Source organism: Myxine glutinosa, chromosome 10 (genome assembly GCF_964187855.1).
Source record: "Myxine glutinosa chromosome 10, kmMyxGlut1.1, whole genome shotgun sequence".
NCBI lineage: Eukaryota > Metazoa > Chordata > Myxini > Myxiniformes > Myxinidae > Myxine > Myxine glutinosa.
The window spans coordinates 19425135-19446838 of NC_136270.1; the positions used below are offsets into that span (position 1 = coordinate 19425135).

The window sequence follows — 21704 nt, forward strand, 5'->3', positions numbered from 1 at the left end:
AGGGGGAGCATCAGATACAGAACAGGGGGGAGGAGGGGTAGGGTAAGATGTGGAAGAGGTGGAAGAGGTAGGGAGAGCTGTTGAAGGTGTGTCAGAGATTTCAGAATAGCTCGGAGAAAGGGAAGGATGGGGCGGACAAAAGGTTTGATGGTGATTGGGTGAGCCACAATGAGGTGTTATTTGAGGAGGGGGAAGAGCGAGGCAGAAGGTTGGGGGAGATGGAGGTGAGAGTTTGAAGGGGGAAGAAGCGGGGAGGACGCTTTGAGGAGGGGGAGTGAGCGGGGGGAAATTGAGAAGCAATGAGGGTGGGGAGATTTGAAGGGGAGGGGTGAGGGGGGAGTTTGGGAGGGAAGGGACAAGGGGAGGGATTTGAAAGGGATGGGATATGGGGGAGATTTGGAGGGGAGGGGTGAGGCAGGAGTCTAGAAGGGGAGGGGTGAGGGGGCGTTTTGGCGGGGAGGGGTGAGGGAGTAGTTTAGGAGGGAGGGGGCAAGGGGGGAGATTTGAAAGGGATGGGTGATGGGGAAGATTTGGAGGGGAGGGGTGATGGGGAAGATTTGGAGGGGAGGGGTTATGGGGAAGATTTGGAGGGGAGGGGTGAGATTGGATTTTTGAAAGTGTACGATTTATGGGAAACGAACATTTATTGCAAAATGAGTTTCTTGTGACCTTCGAGTTAAAAATACGTTTAAGGACGCTGGATGGAGGATGGAGTGCAGGAGAGTTTAGGGAATGTAGAACAAAGGCACTATAGGAGATGGATATTTTTTTGGGGATGAATTGATTTGGTGAGCAAGTCGAAAGCAGCCTTTTAAAGAAGAAGAAGAAAAAGGTGTTATAAAATATGACGGAATACATAACTTGAGGGGAAAGTGTAAACATTGAAGGTTAATGAGTGAAAACTATCTGGGGAAATGGGGGAGAAACACGTGGTCGAAGAACGAACGAACGAATAAGAATGAATAAACGAATGAGAACAGAGAAGGAAATGTTTTTTTTTTTTTTTTTGTTTTTTTTTTTGAGTTGAGATTTACACAAGGAAGACAAGAAGACTATGGGTGAAAAGACTGGGAATACAGAGAACGAAAGTTATTGGATCACAAACGACGGACCACTGAGAGAAAAACAAAGCCTCAAGGTTGTACAGTGCACACTGTACAAGGCCTTGCTCGCGACACGGCAAACAGACGATCAATTTATGAAAGATAAACACCGAGAAACAACCAAAGTTGCACACAATAACTTCACACACCGAAAGATAAATACAGTTTCGACAAAATACAATTGTGAACAGACTTAACTTCGAAAAACGTGGAGACCGTGTGGAGCTTCGAAAATCCCTGCCGCCGTCTCCAAGATCTCCCTGCCGACCAATCAAAAATGTAGTGGTCTGAGAGGGTCATTAACCAGTGTGGCAGCTACATTCAAATGTAAGGTGTGCACAGAGGGAGCTGCAGATGGAGGAAATGTTGAGTTGGATCTTGGAGATGGCGTGAAGCTGGAAGGTGTGAAAACATTTTGCTACCTCGGAGACATGCTGAATGGAGAAGGTGGATCAGACTCGGCAACGGTTGCTCGAGTGAGATGTGCATGGAAGAAGTTTCGGGAACTGGGTGGCGTGCTGATGATGAGGGGAGTGTCGTTGAAGCTGAAGGGAAAGGTGTATGCTGCATGTGTGAGAAGTGTTATGATTTATGGGAGCGAGACATGGGTAATAAATGTAGAGCAGCAACGAAGGTTGGAAAGGGTGGAAATGCGAATGGTTCGGTGGATGTGTGGAGTATCGTTGAGAGAGAGGAAGACAAATGATGAATTGCGAAAGATGATGGGAATAGAGCCTGTGATTGATGCTGTGAAGAGGAACAGGTTGAGATGGTTTGGTCATGTGTTGAGGAAGGATGAAAGTGACTGGTTGAGAAGAGTGATGGAAATGAATGTAGAAGGAAGCAGAGGACGGGGAAGACCGAAAAAGACTTGGCTAAAGATGGTGGAAGAAGAAATGCGGGCAAGGGGGTTAACAAGGAGAGATGCAGAAAATAGGGCAAAATGGAGAAGATTGTCATGGGGACCGCAAGGCTAACCCCCGCTCTAGCAGGGAAAATGGCCTTTAAAATGCATGTTGTTGTTGTTGTATTAAATTATACGCATGCACTGGCGTCTTTTTGTCTTTCAGTTCTGGTCTTGTCCTTTGTTTTGCGACGCAACATGCTTCATCAACTGATTACATATAATGTATGGAAGTGAATTTTTCTGTTAACAGAATATTTCTGTTAATGTTAATTCATCAAGCGCCTTTGGGCTTCTTGAAAAGCGCTATACAAAATAAATGAATTATTATTATTATTAATGTCATTCATTGATGTTAATTCTGGGTGGCAGAGGGATAATTTGAAACGGGCTTGGTCGGTAGGGGAAGTCCGAGTGTATGCGCATGCGCAATTCAATAATTACACCTAATTTGTGTCAAGTTCTGTGAAACGAGATTGCTATGAAAACATTCATGTTGTCTTTGTTGCTAAATTTATTCTGGTTTCTTCAAACTAATCGCGATTTTAGTCCGCGATGTTCTTACCTCATACCAACGCACGTCCGAGTGTATGCGCATGCGCTATTCAATAACTACACCTAATTTGTGTCAAGTTCTGTGAAACGAGATTGCTATGAAAACATTCATGTTGTCTTTGTTGCTAAATTTATTCTGGTTTCTTCAAACTAATCGCGATTTTAGTCCGCGATGTTCTTATCTCATACCAACGCACGTCCGAGTGTATGCGCATGCGCTATTCAAAAATTACACCTAATTTGTGTCAAGTTCTGTGAAACGAGATTGCTATGAAAACATTCATGTTGTCTTTGTTGCTAAATTTATTCTGGTTTCTTCAAACAAATCGTGATTTTAGTCCACGATGTTCTTACCTCATACCAACGCACGTATGCGCATGCGTTATTCAAAAAGGCACCCCAACAACAAGAACAACAACGCGGTCCTCTCATCGAGCTGCTCGTCGCAGCTAAAAACAAAAAAAACCGGTTACGGTTCAAAAATCTAGTGACTCTTTAACATGCCTTTGAAAATGAAAGACGCGTATGGACAATTTTTTCTTCTTTATGGCAGATGTAAGACATTACAGTTTAATTTCCTCACAACATGAAAATACTTCAGTTATACTTTACAACCTCGAGTGCAAGACTAAATACTTCCACAGATAAGCTGAATCCAATACGAAAACAGTTTTGTAAGCTACACGTGGTCCAAGTAACATCATTGCTGGACAATCCATTTTGCATAATTATAACATTGGTTTGACCCAGAAGTAATCAAGGGAATGTTCATAGAGGAGTTGGAAGTTTAACTCACCCTTGCGTTCTCTAATTCTCATCTGCTTCTGATTTCGTTTGATCTGCCCTTTCTTTTTTTTTTCTTTTTTAAACCACGTGGACCACTGGCTCCATCATTACATTCAACACAAACTGAATCTTAACATGTCCAAAAGGAAGAGGAGAGGGTAAGCTGCAGCGTTTCCGGCTTGCAAGGGAAACTCGAGGGAGTCGAAGGGGGGACAATCAAACATGCTCGGCGATCGACAGACCCAAGTCGGTTGTGGCTGTTCCCCCTTTCTACAGCGCAACCGTGTCATTTGACGTGCCCGTTTGAAATACTTTTAAATTGTGGTTTGGTGGATCAGAAGTTTGCATCAGGTTGATATTTGACAACGTCTTGTGTTGAGTGCCAATATTGAGCTTTTTTTTTAAAATGGGAAGTGGATAAGGTGATTACCAAGCCAGGCACAAGCAATGGTCACTTCCAGCAAGGTTTATCGTACCCAATGATCTTTTGTGGTGTGCGGCATTAACAAGACCACCACTACAGTCACTGTGATGAAGGCTCTGGGCTCGAGCATGCAGGAAGCCCTCTCGTGAGCCTGCGGCCTGCTTCGAAGTCGCTACGATTGCCTATTCCATGCGGGACGTGTAGTTCTCGGGAAACACTCCGTGAAGTTTGTCCAGAGTGTGATGAGCCAGCCAGTCGGCTTCTTTGATGCCCATCAACCAACCGACATCCTGCACACCGCGTGCAACAACCGTCATCTCAAACACCCGTGGCCACCTCTCCACGATGGTCAGCTGCACATCACGTCCACATCTAATCGCATTTAGTAATCGTGATTTTACTCTTGCCCCGCCTGGTGGGAGCTTGATCTTTGGATGCTAAAAGTGAACATTGGAGATTCTTGTGCGTGATGTGCACTCCAGTTTACGTCAATCGATTGAATGCATTTTTATTGCACTTATTTTTATTGGTCTATCGGGGATAACTACGGTCAAAAATTGCTGATGTGGGATAGTACAGGGACAGCCCCGGCTCAGGTAAAAACAAATTTCAAGAATTTAAAAAAAAATTTAATTAAAAAAAAAAAATTTTAACTGCCAAAATCAAGACTCTCTGCTCACCTCCACTCTTTCATACCTCTTTTCTGCCGCCTCTGGAACAAACTCCCTCACTCCCTTCAATCCCACTCCTCCCTCCAGGTCTTTAAAACAGCTGTTCACCACCATCTCTTATCTTCCCCCATCCAAAACCTTGATCTTTTCTACCCCCACTAATTTCACCCCAGATCCACTTTTTTTGAAATTCCGACTTCTTTCCTGGAAGTCCTTGCAATGTCCATGTGTTGTATACCTCTCCCACCCTCCTTCCCCCAAGCCCTCTCCCTCCCACAGATCTCTCGATGCTCTCAAATGTTGTACTTGTGTGCTTCCCTCTCTCTCCCCATCTTGTCTCCCGCTCCCTTTATCTTATGTTTTATGTGTCAGTTTGTCTTTTTGTGATTAATGTTAGCTCTTACACGAGCCTCGATCTTGTTTACAAAATAATAATAATAATAATAATAATAATAAAGGAAGCTAAATTGAATATTTGGCTCGTTGCACTGCTCTAATTTGATTGTAATGTACTTCGTATGTGGTACAAGTGTTTAGATTTGTACCCTCCACAATGCCGAATGGTGAGCCTTGACCAAATGACCAAAACTATTAACAACTAAACATCCCTCGTCAATTCAGTCCAAAAGAAAAGCACAAACACCAGTGGGGATTAAAGTAAAATGGGGGAAATAGTTAAAATGTTTTGAAGCTGAGTTCATCTGACATCACCTCAAGATGAAGTGACGTGAAGGTACAAATCCAGCCTTTGGCAGGTGTTTGGATAGTCTGAATGTTAGTGTTGAGTGCATTTCATGACGATTACCTTTCAGGTGCTCATTAGGAAAGAATGCACAGCTTGGAGGTTCGGAATCCGAAAGGCTAACTCTATTATGTAGGTTGATCGTGTCTGACCAATGGGGCCGAAGTAATGAGATTTGTGACGGTGTAGACGGAAGAGACCTGTTCAAGCCAAGTAAATATTTTGATATTAAGGGGTGAAAGTGAGTGAATAAATAAAGATGCACCAAAGACCTGATCATTGGTGTTGAAGGGTACTACCAATACGGTGTCCCCCCGCTTCAGCTGTAGCTCGTCGGCATCCAGAGGCGTGTAGTCGTGCTGTGCCTGCACCTGCAACGACAATCGTGACGTCGTGTAAATTGTGCAACGAGCCTCGTAGAATGTTAAATTTCGAATAGATCTCTGAGGATTACCCTACCTGTTGGGCTTACATGTTCCGTGAAGTAAGCAGGCCTTCTGCAGTCACAGTAATAACAGTAACAACGACAATAGCATTCGGTAGTGCACATATCTCCCTACCGGAACTGATGATAACCCGGCACTCCCGGCAGTCACGTGCTGCAATATCGATGACGCAAACCCAGCGAGCTTCGGAAATGCTTATATAATACAGTTGTCGTGCTCATCATCAAGATGATGGCTGAAATGGGGAGAAAAAGGGGAAGTCCAGTTTTCACATTTACTTTCGATATAACTGATATCGGTACCATTGGTACGTGTACAAGGCTCGTCCATCAGCTGTGGGTTTTTTGTATACAAGATCGAGGCTCGTGTAAGAGCTAACATCTATCACAAAAAACAACAACAAACGGACACACAAAACATACAAAAAAGGGAGCGGGAGACAAGATGGGGAGAGAGTGGGAAGCACACAAGTACAACAGCAGAGAACAGTGACATCGGGAGATCTGTGGGAGGGAGGGAGCTTGGGGGGAGGAGGCAGGGGGGGGCGGGGGGGTGGGTGGGAAAGTATAAAACACATGGACACTGCTGGAACTTCCAGGAAAGAAAAAAGTCGGTATTTCAAGAAGAAAAAAAAAATCGTGTCCAACAATATCGTGTCTGAGAAAAATAATCCAAGAAAATTAATTAATAATTCCAAGAAAAATTATCGTGTCCTAGAATAATCGTGGTGGATGCAAATTAGTGGGTTCCCCTTCCCCTGTGAAACAGTTTTGATATTAGCTCGCCTTGTAGTTTTCAATAGGGTTTAAAGCCAGTTCCAAAGTTGATTCATCAAGTCAGATTTTTAGCTCACCTGGAACGTAGTTCCGAGGAGCTTATGAGATGGCACGTCATATGTCCGTCGGTCAGTCTGTAAACATTTGCAACTTCTTCTCCGAAACCGCTGATGGGATTGTGACGAAACTTGGCACAAATTATATTTGGTATGTTGTGGCTAAAGTTTTTTCACGGCATTAAAAAAAATTCGAGGTTTAAGGGGGTCTATCGGGGGTCAAAGTGAATCCAGGTTTGACCCCCCCCAACATAGGAATTTGCTTTTTCCTCTGAAGCTGCACACACACCTCCAATGAAACTTCACTACAACCTTGATCACCCATGATGTACCAATGTTTGTTGAAGGCATTAGAAAAATTGGGGACTGAGGAGGTATGCGAGGTGGGGGTTGCCCCCCCCCAAACAAGTTTTTTTGTGTGTGTTTGTTTAAAGTCTAATGATTATGTTAGTATGATTCGACATGGTGCCCTGTCTTCCAGCAACCATTGAAATTGGTTTAAAATACCGTGATACTGTTTAAAAATAATTTTGTCGGTGTAGTGTCCTGCTTTATTCTACCAGGTGAGCGCCCAGGGGTATTTTTCAATAATTGCATTGCATTGCAGATTGCCAGTGAGAAACGGAAGAGGAAACAACAAAAGAAAAACCTTTGGGGTTATGCAAAGAAAATATTTCAGATCATCTGGGAATTGTTTACAGACTTTGCTTAAGCAACAATGCATAAACGGGGTGACGTAAAGCATAACTGTGGTTGGAGTTGTGACCACAACGCACAACAAGACTGACCTTAAACAGGAAGCCTGGTGGGAAGTCGTCAGTAGCTGGAGTAACACTGCTCTCGGTCATCGCCTCTCCGATGTCCTCGTTAGAAAGAGGGGTCATCACCGTAACCTCGGGGGACTCGACAGGCTGTGGCCAAGTAGAAAACAGTGATGGAACGCCTGTATTAACCATTCCTTGTAGATTACTCACAAAATAGTTCTTACATAGCACAAAGGGGCCGGGAGGATAACCTAGAATTGTGCACACTCCTGAGGTGTAGAGCTTGGGTCTTAATCCCAACCCAGCTCCAAACTGTCATTATGGCGTCTTCCAGGCAGTACGATTCATCAATGTACTTGTATGTGCTGTCCCTCGGAATTACGTTGAACTGGGCATACCTGTCTACCAGCATTAGTTGGTGGACATTAAAGATCCTACTGTGTTCTTTGCAAAGAGTAGATGGGATAGCGCTGGCACCCTGAACAAATTACAGATTCCTGCTCTAATGGGCATAGGCTTATGAGAATGGCCTGTGGTGCATATGATAATTTATCATTATCCGCAGAACAGATGTTATCAAATGCACAGCCACGCCTCGGTAATGATGCAACCAGCGAGGAGAATTCAGAATTGAAAGCCAGTCCAATATGGATTGACTAACAACAGCACAGAACTAGAACGACTCTTTGACGTCACGACATCGACCGATATGCCTCTGCCCACATTATTACATCATTATACATACTTGTACCAAGTTTGATTTAAATCTATTCAGCTGTTTGCCAGTTATCACATTTTTACCTGGTATGACCTTTGACCTCTTGACCCCAAAATCTAATCAGTTAATCTTTACATCATTATACATATCTGTACCAAGTTTGAATTAGATTACATTAGCCGTTCTTAAGTTATAGACCTATTACAGACTTTGACATTTGACCTCTTGACCTCAAAATCTAATCAGTTCATCATTACATCATTCTACACAATTGTACCAAATTTGATCAGAATCCCATCACGAGTTTACAAGTTATCGTGGTAACAGGATTTTTTACCTAACATGACATCTGACCTTTGTCCTTTGACCTCTTGACCCCAAAATCTAATCAGTTCATCTTTACATCATTCTACACAATTGTACCAAATTTGATCAGAATCCCATCACTAGTTTACAAGTTATTGCGGTAACAGGATTTTTTACCTAACATGACATCTGACCTTTGTCCTTTGACCTCTTGACCCCAAAATCTAATCAGTTCATCTTTACATCATTCTACACAATTGTACCAAATTTGATCAGAATCCCATCACTAGTTTACAAGTTATCGCGGTAACAGGATTTTTACCTAACATGACATCTGACCTTTGACCTCTTGACCCCACAATGTAATCAGTTCATCTTTCCGTCGTTACACATACCTGTACCAAGTTTGATTAAGATCCCTTCAGCCGTTCTTAAGTTATCGCGGTAATGAAAACTTATGACGGACGGACGGTCGGACAGCCGGACAACCTGAAAACATAATGACTCAGTCGACTTCGTCGATGGAGGCATAAAATACTAGAACGGCACTTGGTGGAGAGCATACCTATGCCAGGCTGAACAGTTTACGTTTTGTATCCCATTGATGGGCCGGATCTGCATCCGGACCTGAACCAAAATCAAATCGCTTGTTCTTGTCACCAAACTTTTAGGGCCCGCTCGAAGGCCTGCCTTTTTTACGATGAAAAAAGGTAAAAAATCAAACATTTGAACAGCCTTGGACGTGCACCTTGACCCCATGGCGAAGGCACACCGTCTATCAAAGCTGTCCCAATAACATTACACATGCACCTCAACCCCAAGGCTGAAGCACATGTTCATTCAAACACATGCATCCTGACCCCGAAGGGCCACAATGAATGGTCATACAATTGGACCACTCCTCTCAATAGGAGTGAGTCCACTGACAAGGCATTACTCCTGTCAGGTAAGTAAGTTCGGTAAGTCACCTACTGTTATGAGGCCACAGCTAAGGCCTGCCTTTTTTACTATGAAAAAAGGTAAAAAATCAAACATTTGAACAGCCTTGGACGTGCACCTTGACCCCATGGCCAAGGCACAACGTCAACAAGGCTGTCCCAATAACATTACACATGCGCCTCAACCCTAAGGGGGAAGCGCATGGTCATTCAAACGCATGCATCATGCCCCCGAAGGGCCACAATGCATGGTCATACAATTGGGACCACTCCTCTCAATAGGAGTAAGACCCCTTGATCCACTGACAGGGAATTTACTCCTGCCAGGTACCCTACTGTTTTAGGGCCATAGCTAAGGCCTGCCTTTTTTGCTTGTGAAAAAAGGTAAAAAGTCAAACATTTGAACAGCCTCGGACGTGCACCTTGACCCCATGGTCAAGGCACAACGTCAACAAGGCTGTCCCAATAACAATACACATGCGCCTCAACCCTAAGGGGGAAGCGCATGGTCATTCAAACGCATGCATCATGCCCCAAAAGGGCCACAATGCATGGTCATACAATTGGGACCACTCCTCTCAATAGGAGTAAGACCCCTTGATCCTCTGACAGGGAATTTACTCCTGTCAGGTAACCAACGGCAACTTATCTCAGAGATGGTACCCTACCAGGTACCCTACCCAACTCATGCACCCAGTTTCGTCCGAATCCATGAACGTTTTGAGATAATCTGCTATTTATCGTTCTGGCCCTCTCTCTCAATGGTGGAGAATCACTTAAAAATTATAGTATCTGGATCTTCACCAAAATCGAATCATTTGGTCCTTGTCACATACCCAACCACTCGACAAAATTTCGTCCAAATTCGTCCACAACTTTTTGAGATATCCTGTTCACAAACAGAAGGGTGAAAATATAACATCCGTCCACCTTCGGTGGTGGAGGTACACATACCTGGTTTACATTCTAAGCGGTGTGCACTTCATGCTGTAGTCTGAAATCTGGTGACACATCGACATTATTCATGGGTGTATTATGAGAGCAATTATCATGTATGGTACTGGGACCTCACTCAAGACACCTTGGGTTTGTCTCGCAATCGAGTGTACGTCACTTGAGATCCACCTGCTAAAAAAGCCTTTTCACCTGAATGTTGACGCCGTTATCCCTCTATAGGATTGCATCATGCATAATGACGGCTCATGATGCTGGGATTCCAGGATTCACCAAAGCCTTTGGCATCATATCCATGTTATGATATCTACAAGGGATTTTTGAATTGTTCAGCCAATAGAAAGTCCTGAGATTTAACGTCTAAAATTAATAAATGCAATGACTAAAAAAACAACATCTGACTGAGGATCAGGAAGGCTAATGAAGATGCCCTCTTCTTCAAGCTAAGGTGGGGCGGATGGTATTGTGGAATTGTCTATTTCTTCTTCAAAAGGAAGTTTTTTTTTGCTGATTTCATTACAAACACCAGATTTGAAAAATAATCCAATAATTGATGCCAATGCAATTGAAATTCACCCGGAACCCCCGATGGATAAACCCCCCTCACACCGGCCTTACGGGGTCGTTACGACGTTTACGGCGGTGTTGCGGCGAAAAAATCGTGCACAACCAGGAGCATTCCTTGTGGCACCTTGGACATCCTCAACGCTTCCTGGAGCATTCGTATGGATCCTTAAGCGTCCGGGAGGGGTCGTAATTTCTTACGAGAGTTTTGGTCCAGACCAAAACTCTCGTAAGACAATTACGGCAGTGCTACGGAAATCTAGACCGCAACGCTTCCTCAACGCCTCCTCAACGCTTCCGCAACTGCCGTAACACCACCGTAAGACTCCGTAAGGCCATCTTAGGGTGCCTTCACATACACGGATTATTCTTACGAGTCCTTACGGATCGCCAACTCATAGTCAATCGCAAGCATCCGTAAATAACGGAAGATGATTTTTGACATGTCAAAAGTTGTTGCGAGTTGTGACGAGTTATCTACGGATACCAGCGAGTTATTTACGGATGCTTGTGATTGACTATGAGTTGGCGATCCGTAAGGACTCGTAAGAATAATCCGTGTATGTGAAGGTTGCATTAACCATCCGCAAGGATTCTCCCTCTCCTTGGACTCTCTGGGCAGCGGGTGCTCTGTCCATGGCTCTCCTGGATAGGTCTTGCCCCCTTGGAAGTCAGCAGCAGAATGAGGGGAGAGCGGGGGGGCCCCCCGTTTTTATATTCTGGGCCGGGAACCGTAAGGAACCGCAAGCAAACGTAGAGGCACCGTATCTCCGCCATGTATATCCGCAACGAAGCCGTAGCAGTCTGTACTAAACCGTAATAAACCGCAGTGAATCGGTCACGGTCAAGCAAAATCCTCTCCCGGGTGTTCACGATTTTGCTCAAAAGATCGCAACGCTGCCGTAGAAAGAACATCCGTGGACGTCCATAAAAACAATTTTTTGGTGTGAGGTACCCTATAGGGGAAGCGCTTGTGTATAAGACGTCAAAAGGGTTTTCCCTTCCCTTGGCGATGAAGTGAAACTTGTGCAGGTGTCCAAGTATGTATTCTCCTGCCAGTGTGACACGTTTTCCAGCAGTGGATTAGTTTCCTGAGAATGCCATTGGGAATGGGAGTCATGGGCTTTTTTGGCCCAAAATAAATCTTTTGATCGAAAACCATTTTGACTCTTGCTCGTTTTTCTTGTCATTCCCCATCGATACCCACAATCTTTTCGACCACCATTCACCCTACATCACCCTCTGACTTGTGTTTACTGCTCATCCTCTCTTCCTGCTTATTCATTTCCCTGCTGTGGACAACAGTGTGTCCCACGGTTAGGCCATCCTACACGAGTCTAGAATTTGTATACCACGACTATTTTTTATGCCTGTGCGGACGAAGTCGCTGGAGGGATTGTTTTTGGGTTCTCTGTCCGGCTGTCTGTCCGTGACAGGTTTTCGTTACTGCAATAACTTAAGAACGGCTGAAGGGAACCAAGTCGAAGTTGGTACAGCACATGCATAATGATGTAAAGATTAACTGATTAGATTATTGGGTCAAAGGTCAGAGGTCCCGTTTGGTAAAAATGCTGTTACTGTGCTAACTTGTGTACCAGTGATGGGATTTTGACCAAACTTGGTGTAAGTACATATTATGACTCAAAGATGAGATTAACTGATTGGATTTTGTAGCTGTATTTATATTGTCTGGGCAGCTCAAGTTGATGTCTTTGCATACAAACATTCCTCTCTAACGGGGCTTCATAGTCTTCTTTAGATGATGACACGGCCTTATATCCTGAACAAATATTCAGTGACTGATCTTCCCTGATCTTCAAACTGGTAAATGATGCTGGTGCTGTTACAACTACTAGCAGTGTACGTACATTAATGGCCATACGATAAGGTAATGAGCTCTCATGATAAAAAAAAGACAAAGGGTGGGGGTCAAGGGGGCTGCCACAGGCCCCTTTGTGTGGATCAGGAGACTATGCCAACTGAGGCTACGAAGCTTTATGTATTTAAATATGTCTGAGATGGCTTCGAGAGCATGCGAATGTCACATTGTGCACGTACCCTTTAAAGGCCGGCCAGCTGAATCATGATAATTGGCATCACGACTAAAAACTGAGAAAGTTTGAAACAGGCCACCAGTATGAAATGGGCCAATCCCGTAAAATACTGTGATGCGACAGTGATGTCACAGTGATGTGATGTGATGTCACTGTCATAGTGATGCGACTGAATGCTTTGTAACCTTTTTTTATCTGAGAAAAATAAGGTCAATTTATGATTCTCAAAAGAAAAAGCATTCAACAAGCATTCGTCATATTATTGGACAGAGCAAATTTCCGTTTTGTTTCCCCCGAGTTCAAATCCATAAGTGCTTTAATCCTGGCTGGGTTGCTCAGCTGTCACGGGGTGGAAATTTCCGCTGAGCGGCCTTGGGAATAAAAACCACAACATTAAAGGTAATGCAACAAGGCAATCCAATCACACCACCAAGCTGCTCTAAAGCAACGAACAAATAAAATAATTATTCTAAAGAGACGACATGTGATCCTTTTTGTGATTATTGATTTTTAAAACTTTGCTCAGAAATGAGCTCGTATGAGAACAACTAAAGAGTCTACTTCGTCTACCGTTGGTGTACTTGCGGTGATCTCTACTACAGGTGTCTCCATAATGATGGGCTCGGGCTCGGGCTTGTCCTCTTGCTCAGGTTCTGGCTCCGAATCTGGTTCGATGAGAGGCTCATCATCTGGTTGTGTCTCATCCGTAGTCTGCGTTAAACACACGGAACGTGATGAAATGCACCAAAATACAACACAATAACAATGTCAACAACAATACAATAACAAGAAAAAGAGCAATCAGAGATTGCAAACCCTCACCAGGATGTGTTTTCAGTGGTTTTTAAGGCTTTTGTGTTAAAACAAATCTGGCGGCCGAACCACGTGACCGATGACGTCATCATCATTTTAAACTAATTTATTCCTACATTATGTTCAAGAAATTTCATCTTCATCGGATGAAGTTTTGTACTTGTCGAATTATGATGTCATAATGGAGGCACCTATGACATCATTATTAACATTTTATTCTCCATGGAGAGTACTTTATAATGAGCCATGTCTCAATTTTTTCTATGCAGAGCTTTTGGAGATATAGAGGTGCAACGTTTTTCGGTTTTTCCAAGATGGCGGCCGAACCACGTGACCTATGACGTCATCAATATCTTTTTTTTTTTCACCAATTTATGCCGACATGACGCTCAAGAAATTTCATCTTGATCGGATGAAGTGTTGTACTTGTCGAATTATGATGTCATAAAGGAGGCACCTATGACATCATCATTAACATATTTTATTCCCAATGGAGAGTTCTTTAGAATGAGCCATGTCTCAATTTTTTCTATTCAGTGCTTTCGGAGATATAGAGGTGCAAATTTTTTCGGTTTTTCCAAGATGGCGGCCGAACCGCGTGACCTATGACGTCATAATTAACATTAAAACATTCTACAGGTGGAGTTGCACCGATGGTGAAAATTTCCTGTCGATCGGACCAACGGTTGAAGAGAAAATCATATTTATTCTGTGCGGACTAACAGACAAACAAACAAACGGACTCAAATGCAATACCCTCTCCTCTGGCGAGGGTAATTATTAGCAAACTTTTATAAAGCAGCAACAACAACTTTTAGATAATAAAAATCAGATGAGGTAATGCATCGAATAGACTAGTCTTAGATTGCTAGTCTTAGAACATACAATGGTAGCAGAGAAAACTAGCCGGATCCGGATCCGGATCTTCACCAAAATTGAATCGATTCGTCCTTGTCACACGCACAACCTGTCGAACAAGTTTCGTCCAAATCCGTTTATAACTTTTTGAGATATCCTGCTAGATATCGTTTTTGGCCCCATCTCACAATGGTGAAGAATCACTTAAAAAATTCTCATAGACGAATCCGAATCCGGATCTTCACCAAAATCTAATCATTTCGTACTTGTCACATACGCTACATCTCTGCCAAATTTCGTCCGAATCCGTCTACAACATTTTGAGATATTTTGTTCACAAACGGACAGACAGACAGACAGGGGTGAAAACATAACCTCCATCCACCTTTGGTGGCGGAGGTAATTAAAAAACATCTTGTCTTTTCAATCCGGCTGAGCCACGTTTGCTCACACATTGTGTGAGGGGTTTGTAATAATAAATTTAATCTTATGGAGTGAATGGAGGTATCCTCGCCAAATCGGTGAATGGCATATTGAAGCATTAATGGAACACTTCAAGCACCTCATCAGTGGCTTCGCGAAGCCCCATTTATATCTTGTACAACCAAGGAAGTGGACGATGCTACCAGCAGATTCCATTCACATTCAAATCCGGGTATCATTCGCTATGGATATACAAACAGCGAAGTTTCAAATGATCATTATCTACAGAGCGGACGCTCCAACCATTATGACGTTAGACTCTGGGAGGTCGGCAGTTCGAATCCTGGCCATGTCACACCGAAGACTAAAATAGTGAGTTTAAGAGTCGGCTTTGTAAATTTGCAGATGACACAAAGCTTGTAGGTGAGGTAGGTATCAGAGGGGATGATGAGATTTTGGAAAGTCTAGACATTTTTATAGGTGTGTACTGATCACTCACCAACATAGTGTCAGCCTGGGGTGGGCTTTCTGGCTGTGAAGACAAAGTCAGGGATCTTTGACGACAACAGGAATCATCACAAACACTTCAACTGCATATTAATCCATGACGTCGAGCTACCTACTGCTTGCGAACATAATAGTTCCGTTTGAGGATTGACGTGTATAAGACGAAGATAGAACTCTTTCTCTTTCCTTTACAAAATACAAAACTCTGACTTGATGATGAGATTCTCATCAAATTGAATCAGATCTCACGAGGAATGCATTCTTGCGAGGGTTCCTGAGACATTTGGACCAATAAATCCTACAACTGTCGTTATAACTGATTACAGGACTTTCAAGAAGTAAAGCAAATTATCTCGATGATCGAGTACATCAACAATCACGGTAAAGGCACACCAAGACTTACCTGGTTGATTTCAACCGGCGTGATAATGTCTGCCTTTTGTGAGAAAGAAAAACAAAAAAAAGAGGGAAGAATGTCAAGTTTGGCGAAATATGCAGATAATTCAATTAGATATTATCAAAGAAATCCAAAGAAGAAAGTCTCAACAGAAGCATTTCCATCTTGCTCTATGACTGCAAAATGCAAAAAACACCATAAAGGTTAAGAAGAAAAATTATGGATTTTAAAATAAGTGAACAGAACTTAAAATGTTCACAGGATGTCGAAGATCAACTACGACTCGGATGCAAGAACAACTACAAAGCATCTCGAAATGCAAAGATTGTCCGCGTCCACTTTGTACTCGACCTAAACTTGACGAAACCAACGCTAAAAAAAATGTACATTTTATGAATGAGTCTTCTCCTTATTCTCATAATAAAGGTTTGTTGAAGAATTGATGACAAAAGCTCAATTGGTTAAACAAGTTATGGCCTGGACAATGGGTAAGATGCAAATGACGCACACTGAAGCTTCATGGTAAATAAATAAAGAAACATGGAGGTGATTCAAAACAAGATCCTACCAAGTGGGGTACAAGATCCTACCAAAACAAGATCCTACCAGTTCATTTCTGGGTGACCGGGCCGAGTATCGGCCCGGCCGTGGCCGAAGCCGTTGATTCCGCCGTAGCACGCTAACGCGTAGGCTCGCGCGTCCCTGGTCCGCCGGGGCTCCGCGGGTGTCCTACCGTGCCCGGCACTGCTGATCTCTCAAACTTCCGGGAGTAGGTGCCGGTGCCCGGGGATGGAGTTCGCTGTCTAAACATGGTAGCGCTAGGCCAGTGGGACCGCCGGGACCCACGTGCACTCACAAGTTGTTCTGCGCGTGGGCGGCAGTATGGATCCCATACTGCCGTGGGCGGCAGTATGGATCCCATACTGCCGTGGGCGGCAGTATGGGCGGCAGCAGTAACAATGGCGTAGTCGGGCTTGGATCTGCTGAGTGGAGGATCTGCTCTCCCCATGTCATGTGACCAGATCCTAAGCTCTGATTGGTCGACGTTTGTGAGGGACATACATACACGACATGCCCAAAAGTATGCGGACACCCCTTCTAGTTGGTGGATACGGCTATTTCAGCCACACCAATTGCTGACAGGTATATATAATCAAGCACACAGCCATGCAATCTCCATAGACAAACATTGGCAGTAGAATGGGTTGTACTGAAGAGGTCAGTCACTTTCAACGTGGCAACGTCATGGGATGCCATCTTTCCAACAAGTGAGTTCGTCAAATTTCTGCCCTGCTAGAGCTGCCCCGGTCAACTGTACGTGCTTTTATTGTGAAGTGGAAACGTCTAGGAGCAGCTCAGCCACGAAGTAGTCGGCCAAGATACAAGCTCACAGAATGGGACCGCTGAGTGCTAAAGCGCGTACTGCGTAAAAATCGTCTGTCTTCGATTGCAACACTCACTGCCGAGTTCCAAACTGCCTCTGGAAGCAACATCAGCACAACAACTGTTCGTCGGGAGGTTCATGAAATGGGTTTCCATGGTCAAGCAGCCGCACACAAGCCTAAGATCATGCGCAATGCCAAGCATCGGCTGGAGTGGTGTAAAGCTCGCCGCCATTGGACTCTGGAGCAGTGGAAACGAGTTCTCTGGAGTGATGAATCATGCTTCACTATCTGGCAGTCCGACAGATGAATCTGGTTTTGGCGGATGCCAGGAGAACGCTACTTGCCCGAATGCATCATGCCAACTGTAAAGTTTGGTGGAGGAGGAATAATGGTCTGGGGCTGTTTTTCATGGTTCGGGCTCGGCCCCTTAGTTCCAGTGAAGGGAAATCTTAATGCTACGGCATACAATGACATTCTAGACGATTGTGTGCTTCCAACTTTGTGGCAACAGTTTGGGGAAGGCCCTTTCCTGTTTCAGCATGACAATGTGCAAGAGAAATGATTTGTCGAGATCGGTGTGAAAGAACTTGAGTGGCCTGCACAGATCTCTGACTGCAACCCCATCGAACACCTTTGGGATGAATTGGAACGCCGAATGTGAGCCGGGCCTAATCGCCCAACATCAGTGCCCGACCTCACTCTTGTGGCTGAATGGAAGCAAATTCCCGCACCAATGTTCCAACATCTAGTGGAAAGCCTTCCCAGAAGCGTGGAGGCTGTTATAGCAGGAAAGAGGGGACCAACTCTATACTAATGCCCATGATTTTCGAAGGAGATGTGTGATGTTTGGGTGTCCACATACATTTGGTCATATAGTGTGCATACATACACCATATGGACAGACAAACGCTGTTCGAGACGGCATTGCCCTACGGGCTAGGCTGTAAAAATATGGCTGCTGAGCCACGTGACCAATGGCATCACATTTTTTTCTCGACTAATTTATCCCTAGATCATGGTCAAGAAATTTCATACTTATCATATCAAGCATTCTACTTGTTGATTTATGATGTCATAGTGAAGGCACCTCATGTCTAAATTTATTAACATGTCATTATTAACATGTGTTATTCCCCATGGGGAGTACTTGACAATGAGCCACCTTTCAATTGTTTCCATAGAGCGGTTTCGGAGATATACAGGTGTAAAGTTTTTCGGTTTTTCCAAGATGGCACCTGTACCACGTGACTTATGACGTCATGATTATGGAAAAAAATTCTACAGGATAATGTGCTTCCGTGGTGAAAATTTCGTGTCACTCGGACCAACGGTTGCAGAGAAAACGAATTTTAAAGGGAACAAACCTGCTGGCGGAAGGGACATAAATACATACGGACAGACAAATGCTGTTCGAAACGGCATTACCCGACAGGCTATGCCGGAAAAATGGCCGTCTCGCACTTAAAGTGTCGTAGCGGGGCTAATAAAGGCTATTTTATAGTAACAATAACTTTTCCCTTTCACATTTTGACCCAACTTTTTATTTATGTCTCCATATTCCCATAATAATGTTTTTTTGAAAAAATATGACAAAAGCTCAAATGCTCAAAAAAGTTATGGCCTGGATACACATACACATACACATACAGTCACACACACACACACACACACACACACACACACACACACACACACACACACACACACACACACACTTGCAAAACCCCTTCTCCCACTGAATGGGGAATGGGGTAATTATCTCATCGAACTTTGAAAAGCATTTGTTCAACTTTGGAAAACGTTTTCTATCACAAAATAGTAATAAGCAAACATGATAAGGTAGATTTGTGAGAAAAAGCTTTTTACTCCGCAACTACACAAACACCTGTTATAAACTTTGAAAAACAAGCATTCTGAGTATTGCGCTGCAATACATGTCCCCCTACCGGCAGTCTGTCGTCCGGAAAACTGTTGGGGAAATTACCAAAGTTCAAAGTGCCATAACTTTGTCAAAAATGATCGAAACGTTGTGAAGTTCGAACGTGATCTGTAACTTATCATGAGGAAACCATGTACCAAGTTTGAAATCATTAGCCTTAAGAGTTTAGAAAAAAAGTCCGGAAAACTGTTCGTTGCATGACAGACTGACAGACGGAGGGACGGAGTACAAACCTATAGTCCCCTCCGGTGTACACCGGTAGGGGACTAATAAGCCCGCAAGGTCGCTCCGTGGAGCAGCCTGCACGTATTGCACTGTGTGAATTATATAATTACCAACTCACGGTCTAAGGTAACTCGGCTAGAAATTATCCAATTTGCACCAAATAAAGTTTAGGAATGGTTGCACAGACCTCTACTTCTCACTAAAAGTGGAAACAGAATGTAAATTGGAGTTAAAACAAGGAATATTAACAGCTTTGACTTACCGCACTCCAAATTATAGTCCGGAAAACTGTTGGGGAAATTCCCAAAGTTCAAAGTGCCATAACTTTGTCAAAAATGATCGAAACGTCGTGAAGTTCGAACTTGATCTGTAACTTATCATGAGGAAACAATGTACCAAGTTTGAAATCATTAGCAATAAGAGTTTAGAAAAAAAGTCCGGAAAACTGTTCTTTGCGTGACGGACTGACAGACGGAGGGATGGAGTGCAAACCTATAGTCCCCTCCGGTGTACACCGGTAGGGGACTAATAATAAAATGATGCGGATAAGGAAGGCTTCAACAATAAGCAAATGGATAACATAACGAATAAGCAAAAAAAAGAGTAAGGATGGTGAGTCGTGGAAAGTGAGTCTGACAAATGCAATACCTGACCGGCATAGATGTGTCCGTACTGACGAGCAGTCACCTCGTCATCATCGGAACACGCATCTTCGTCATCTCTTTCAGCCAGCGGAGCCGATTTAGCAGAACTCATGATGTTTTCCCACCCACTTCTAACATCATCCTTTACCCAAGGAATCTTTTGAGGAGGCCCAGCGGAAGTGCTGCTCGTAGTTGCTTGGCCTGCGGTGCCCATGAGACTTTTCCTTTCCGCGTCGTTGTCATTCATCAGGTTGTCATTACCCTTATCTAAGCTAATCCACAAGTCTTTGCCCCAAATACAATGCCCCTCCTTCCTCCAATCTGCTTCTACGTAACCTCCACAATCGTCCATATCAACCTCTACGTCCTTGTCCAAATCTGAGTCGGTATCTTGGTCAGACCTGCCAACTGTCTCTTCTAGGGCATGGGTTTCGTGAGCGTTTGATGGAGAGATCTGGTTTACCCAAAGACATGGTGGGGTCCCTTCAGTTTGGTCGTCGCTGATTCTTTCTTCTGCTACCAAATTTGGGCGCAAGATGGTTTTTTCCTGTCGATGGGTTAACTTTCTATTGAACTTATCTCCTGAAAATTTAAATTCACAATGACCTTCTAGCATGAACATGCTCGATTCATCACCTATTACACGAATTTCAGGAACCTCAAGACTTTGTCCAGATGTAGGACGGTCAAGAGGTGCAAAATCAATTCCTACAGGTTGAGTAATGTCCACCCATGCATATCCATCCTCACAAGTCTTTACCTTTTCATGGCTTTTGTGTCTGCCCAGGTTCTCCACATCCATGGGCTTAAACATAGCCGGTGGCCAAACACCTGAAAAATATTTTTTGGGACTCGAAACCCCATCATTCGGTTGAGAACAATATGGTCTCCTGGTTTCTGCCCTCACAACATTCCAGTACTGAGATTCGAAATCATGTATTGGTTGTGCATCAAGTGTATGCTCTACCGTCTCGGCAAATGAAAAATTTTCATCCCAACTATCCTCTTTCAACACATCATTCTGGATCTTGCTTCCCCAAGCCCCTCGTGCCTGACATGTCTGTCGTGGAATGTCTGTGACTGTCCAATCAGTTGTTCGGTCCTCTTTTAGTCCATCTATCGAGAGCACAACCTGATACTGGGAGGGCAGCAGATGGGGAAACAGAAACAAAAAGTCAAATGAACGACAAAAAGTGCAAAAATGAAGATAAACTATAAAGAAGCAAAACAAAGCATGAAGACAAAAAGGAACATATGGTAAATGATAAGAATGTTCACAAGTAGTGATGAGTAAAGCAATATTTAAATACTAGCTATGGGGAAAAAGGAAACAAATCATTTGACTCCGTTATTTATCATATTAACAATGTTAGGATAGATTCTTCCCTCAAAATAAGTATTGTTATGTGGAAGAGGGTTGGGGGGAGTCCATAGCTAGATTGTGTTTAGACAATGTTGGTCTGTGTGCTTGGTCCATGTGAGGTAGTGTAAAACCAGATCAGGTGGAGGACTTGGGGCACAAAGGCACCAGGATATCACAACACACTTATAATGGAATGGACAACATCATGGGCCATTTGGGCAGAGAACTGCAAGACATGGCATTGAGGTGAGCTGTGGAGACCTGGTTGCGAGAGGAACACGGTTTTTTTTTTTTTTTTTTTTTGGTTTTTTTTTGTATACTGAATCGAGGCTCGTGAAAGAGCTAACATTTACTTCACAAACAAATCAACCAGACAAACAAAATATATA

General features: G+C 43.6%; 1 protein-coding gene across 2 annotated transcripts in view; it reads right to left on the reverse strand.

The window, feature by feature from the left end:
- Positions 1–3090: 3090 nt before the first annotated feature.
- Positions 3091–21704, reverse strand: part of LOC137434386 (myc box-dependent-interacting protein 1) — a 123957-nt gene continuing 105343 nt past the window's right edge. The window contains exons 16-22 of one of the 2 annotated variants that reach the window (XM_068127332.2): positions 19957–21090; positions 15766–15798; positions 15355–15387; positions 13332–13472; positions 7252–7374; positions 5458–5556; positions 3091–4062 (exon numbers count right to left, since the gene is read on the reverse strand). In XM_068127332.2, the coding sequence (XP_067983433.2) occupies positions 3955–4062; positions 5458–5556; positions 7252–7374; positions 13332–13472; positions 15355–15387; positions 15766–15798; positions 19957–21090 (1671 nt within the window). In that variant the 3' untranslated portion in view covers positions 3091–3954. The remainder of the gene's footprint in view (positions 4063–5457; positions 5557–7251; positions 7375–13331; positions 13473–15354; positions 15388–15765; positions 15799–19956; positions 21091–21704) is intronic. The other variant, XM_068127333.2, reaches the window with a different exon arrangement.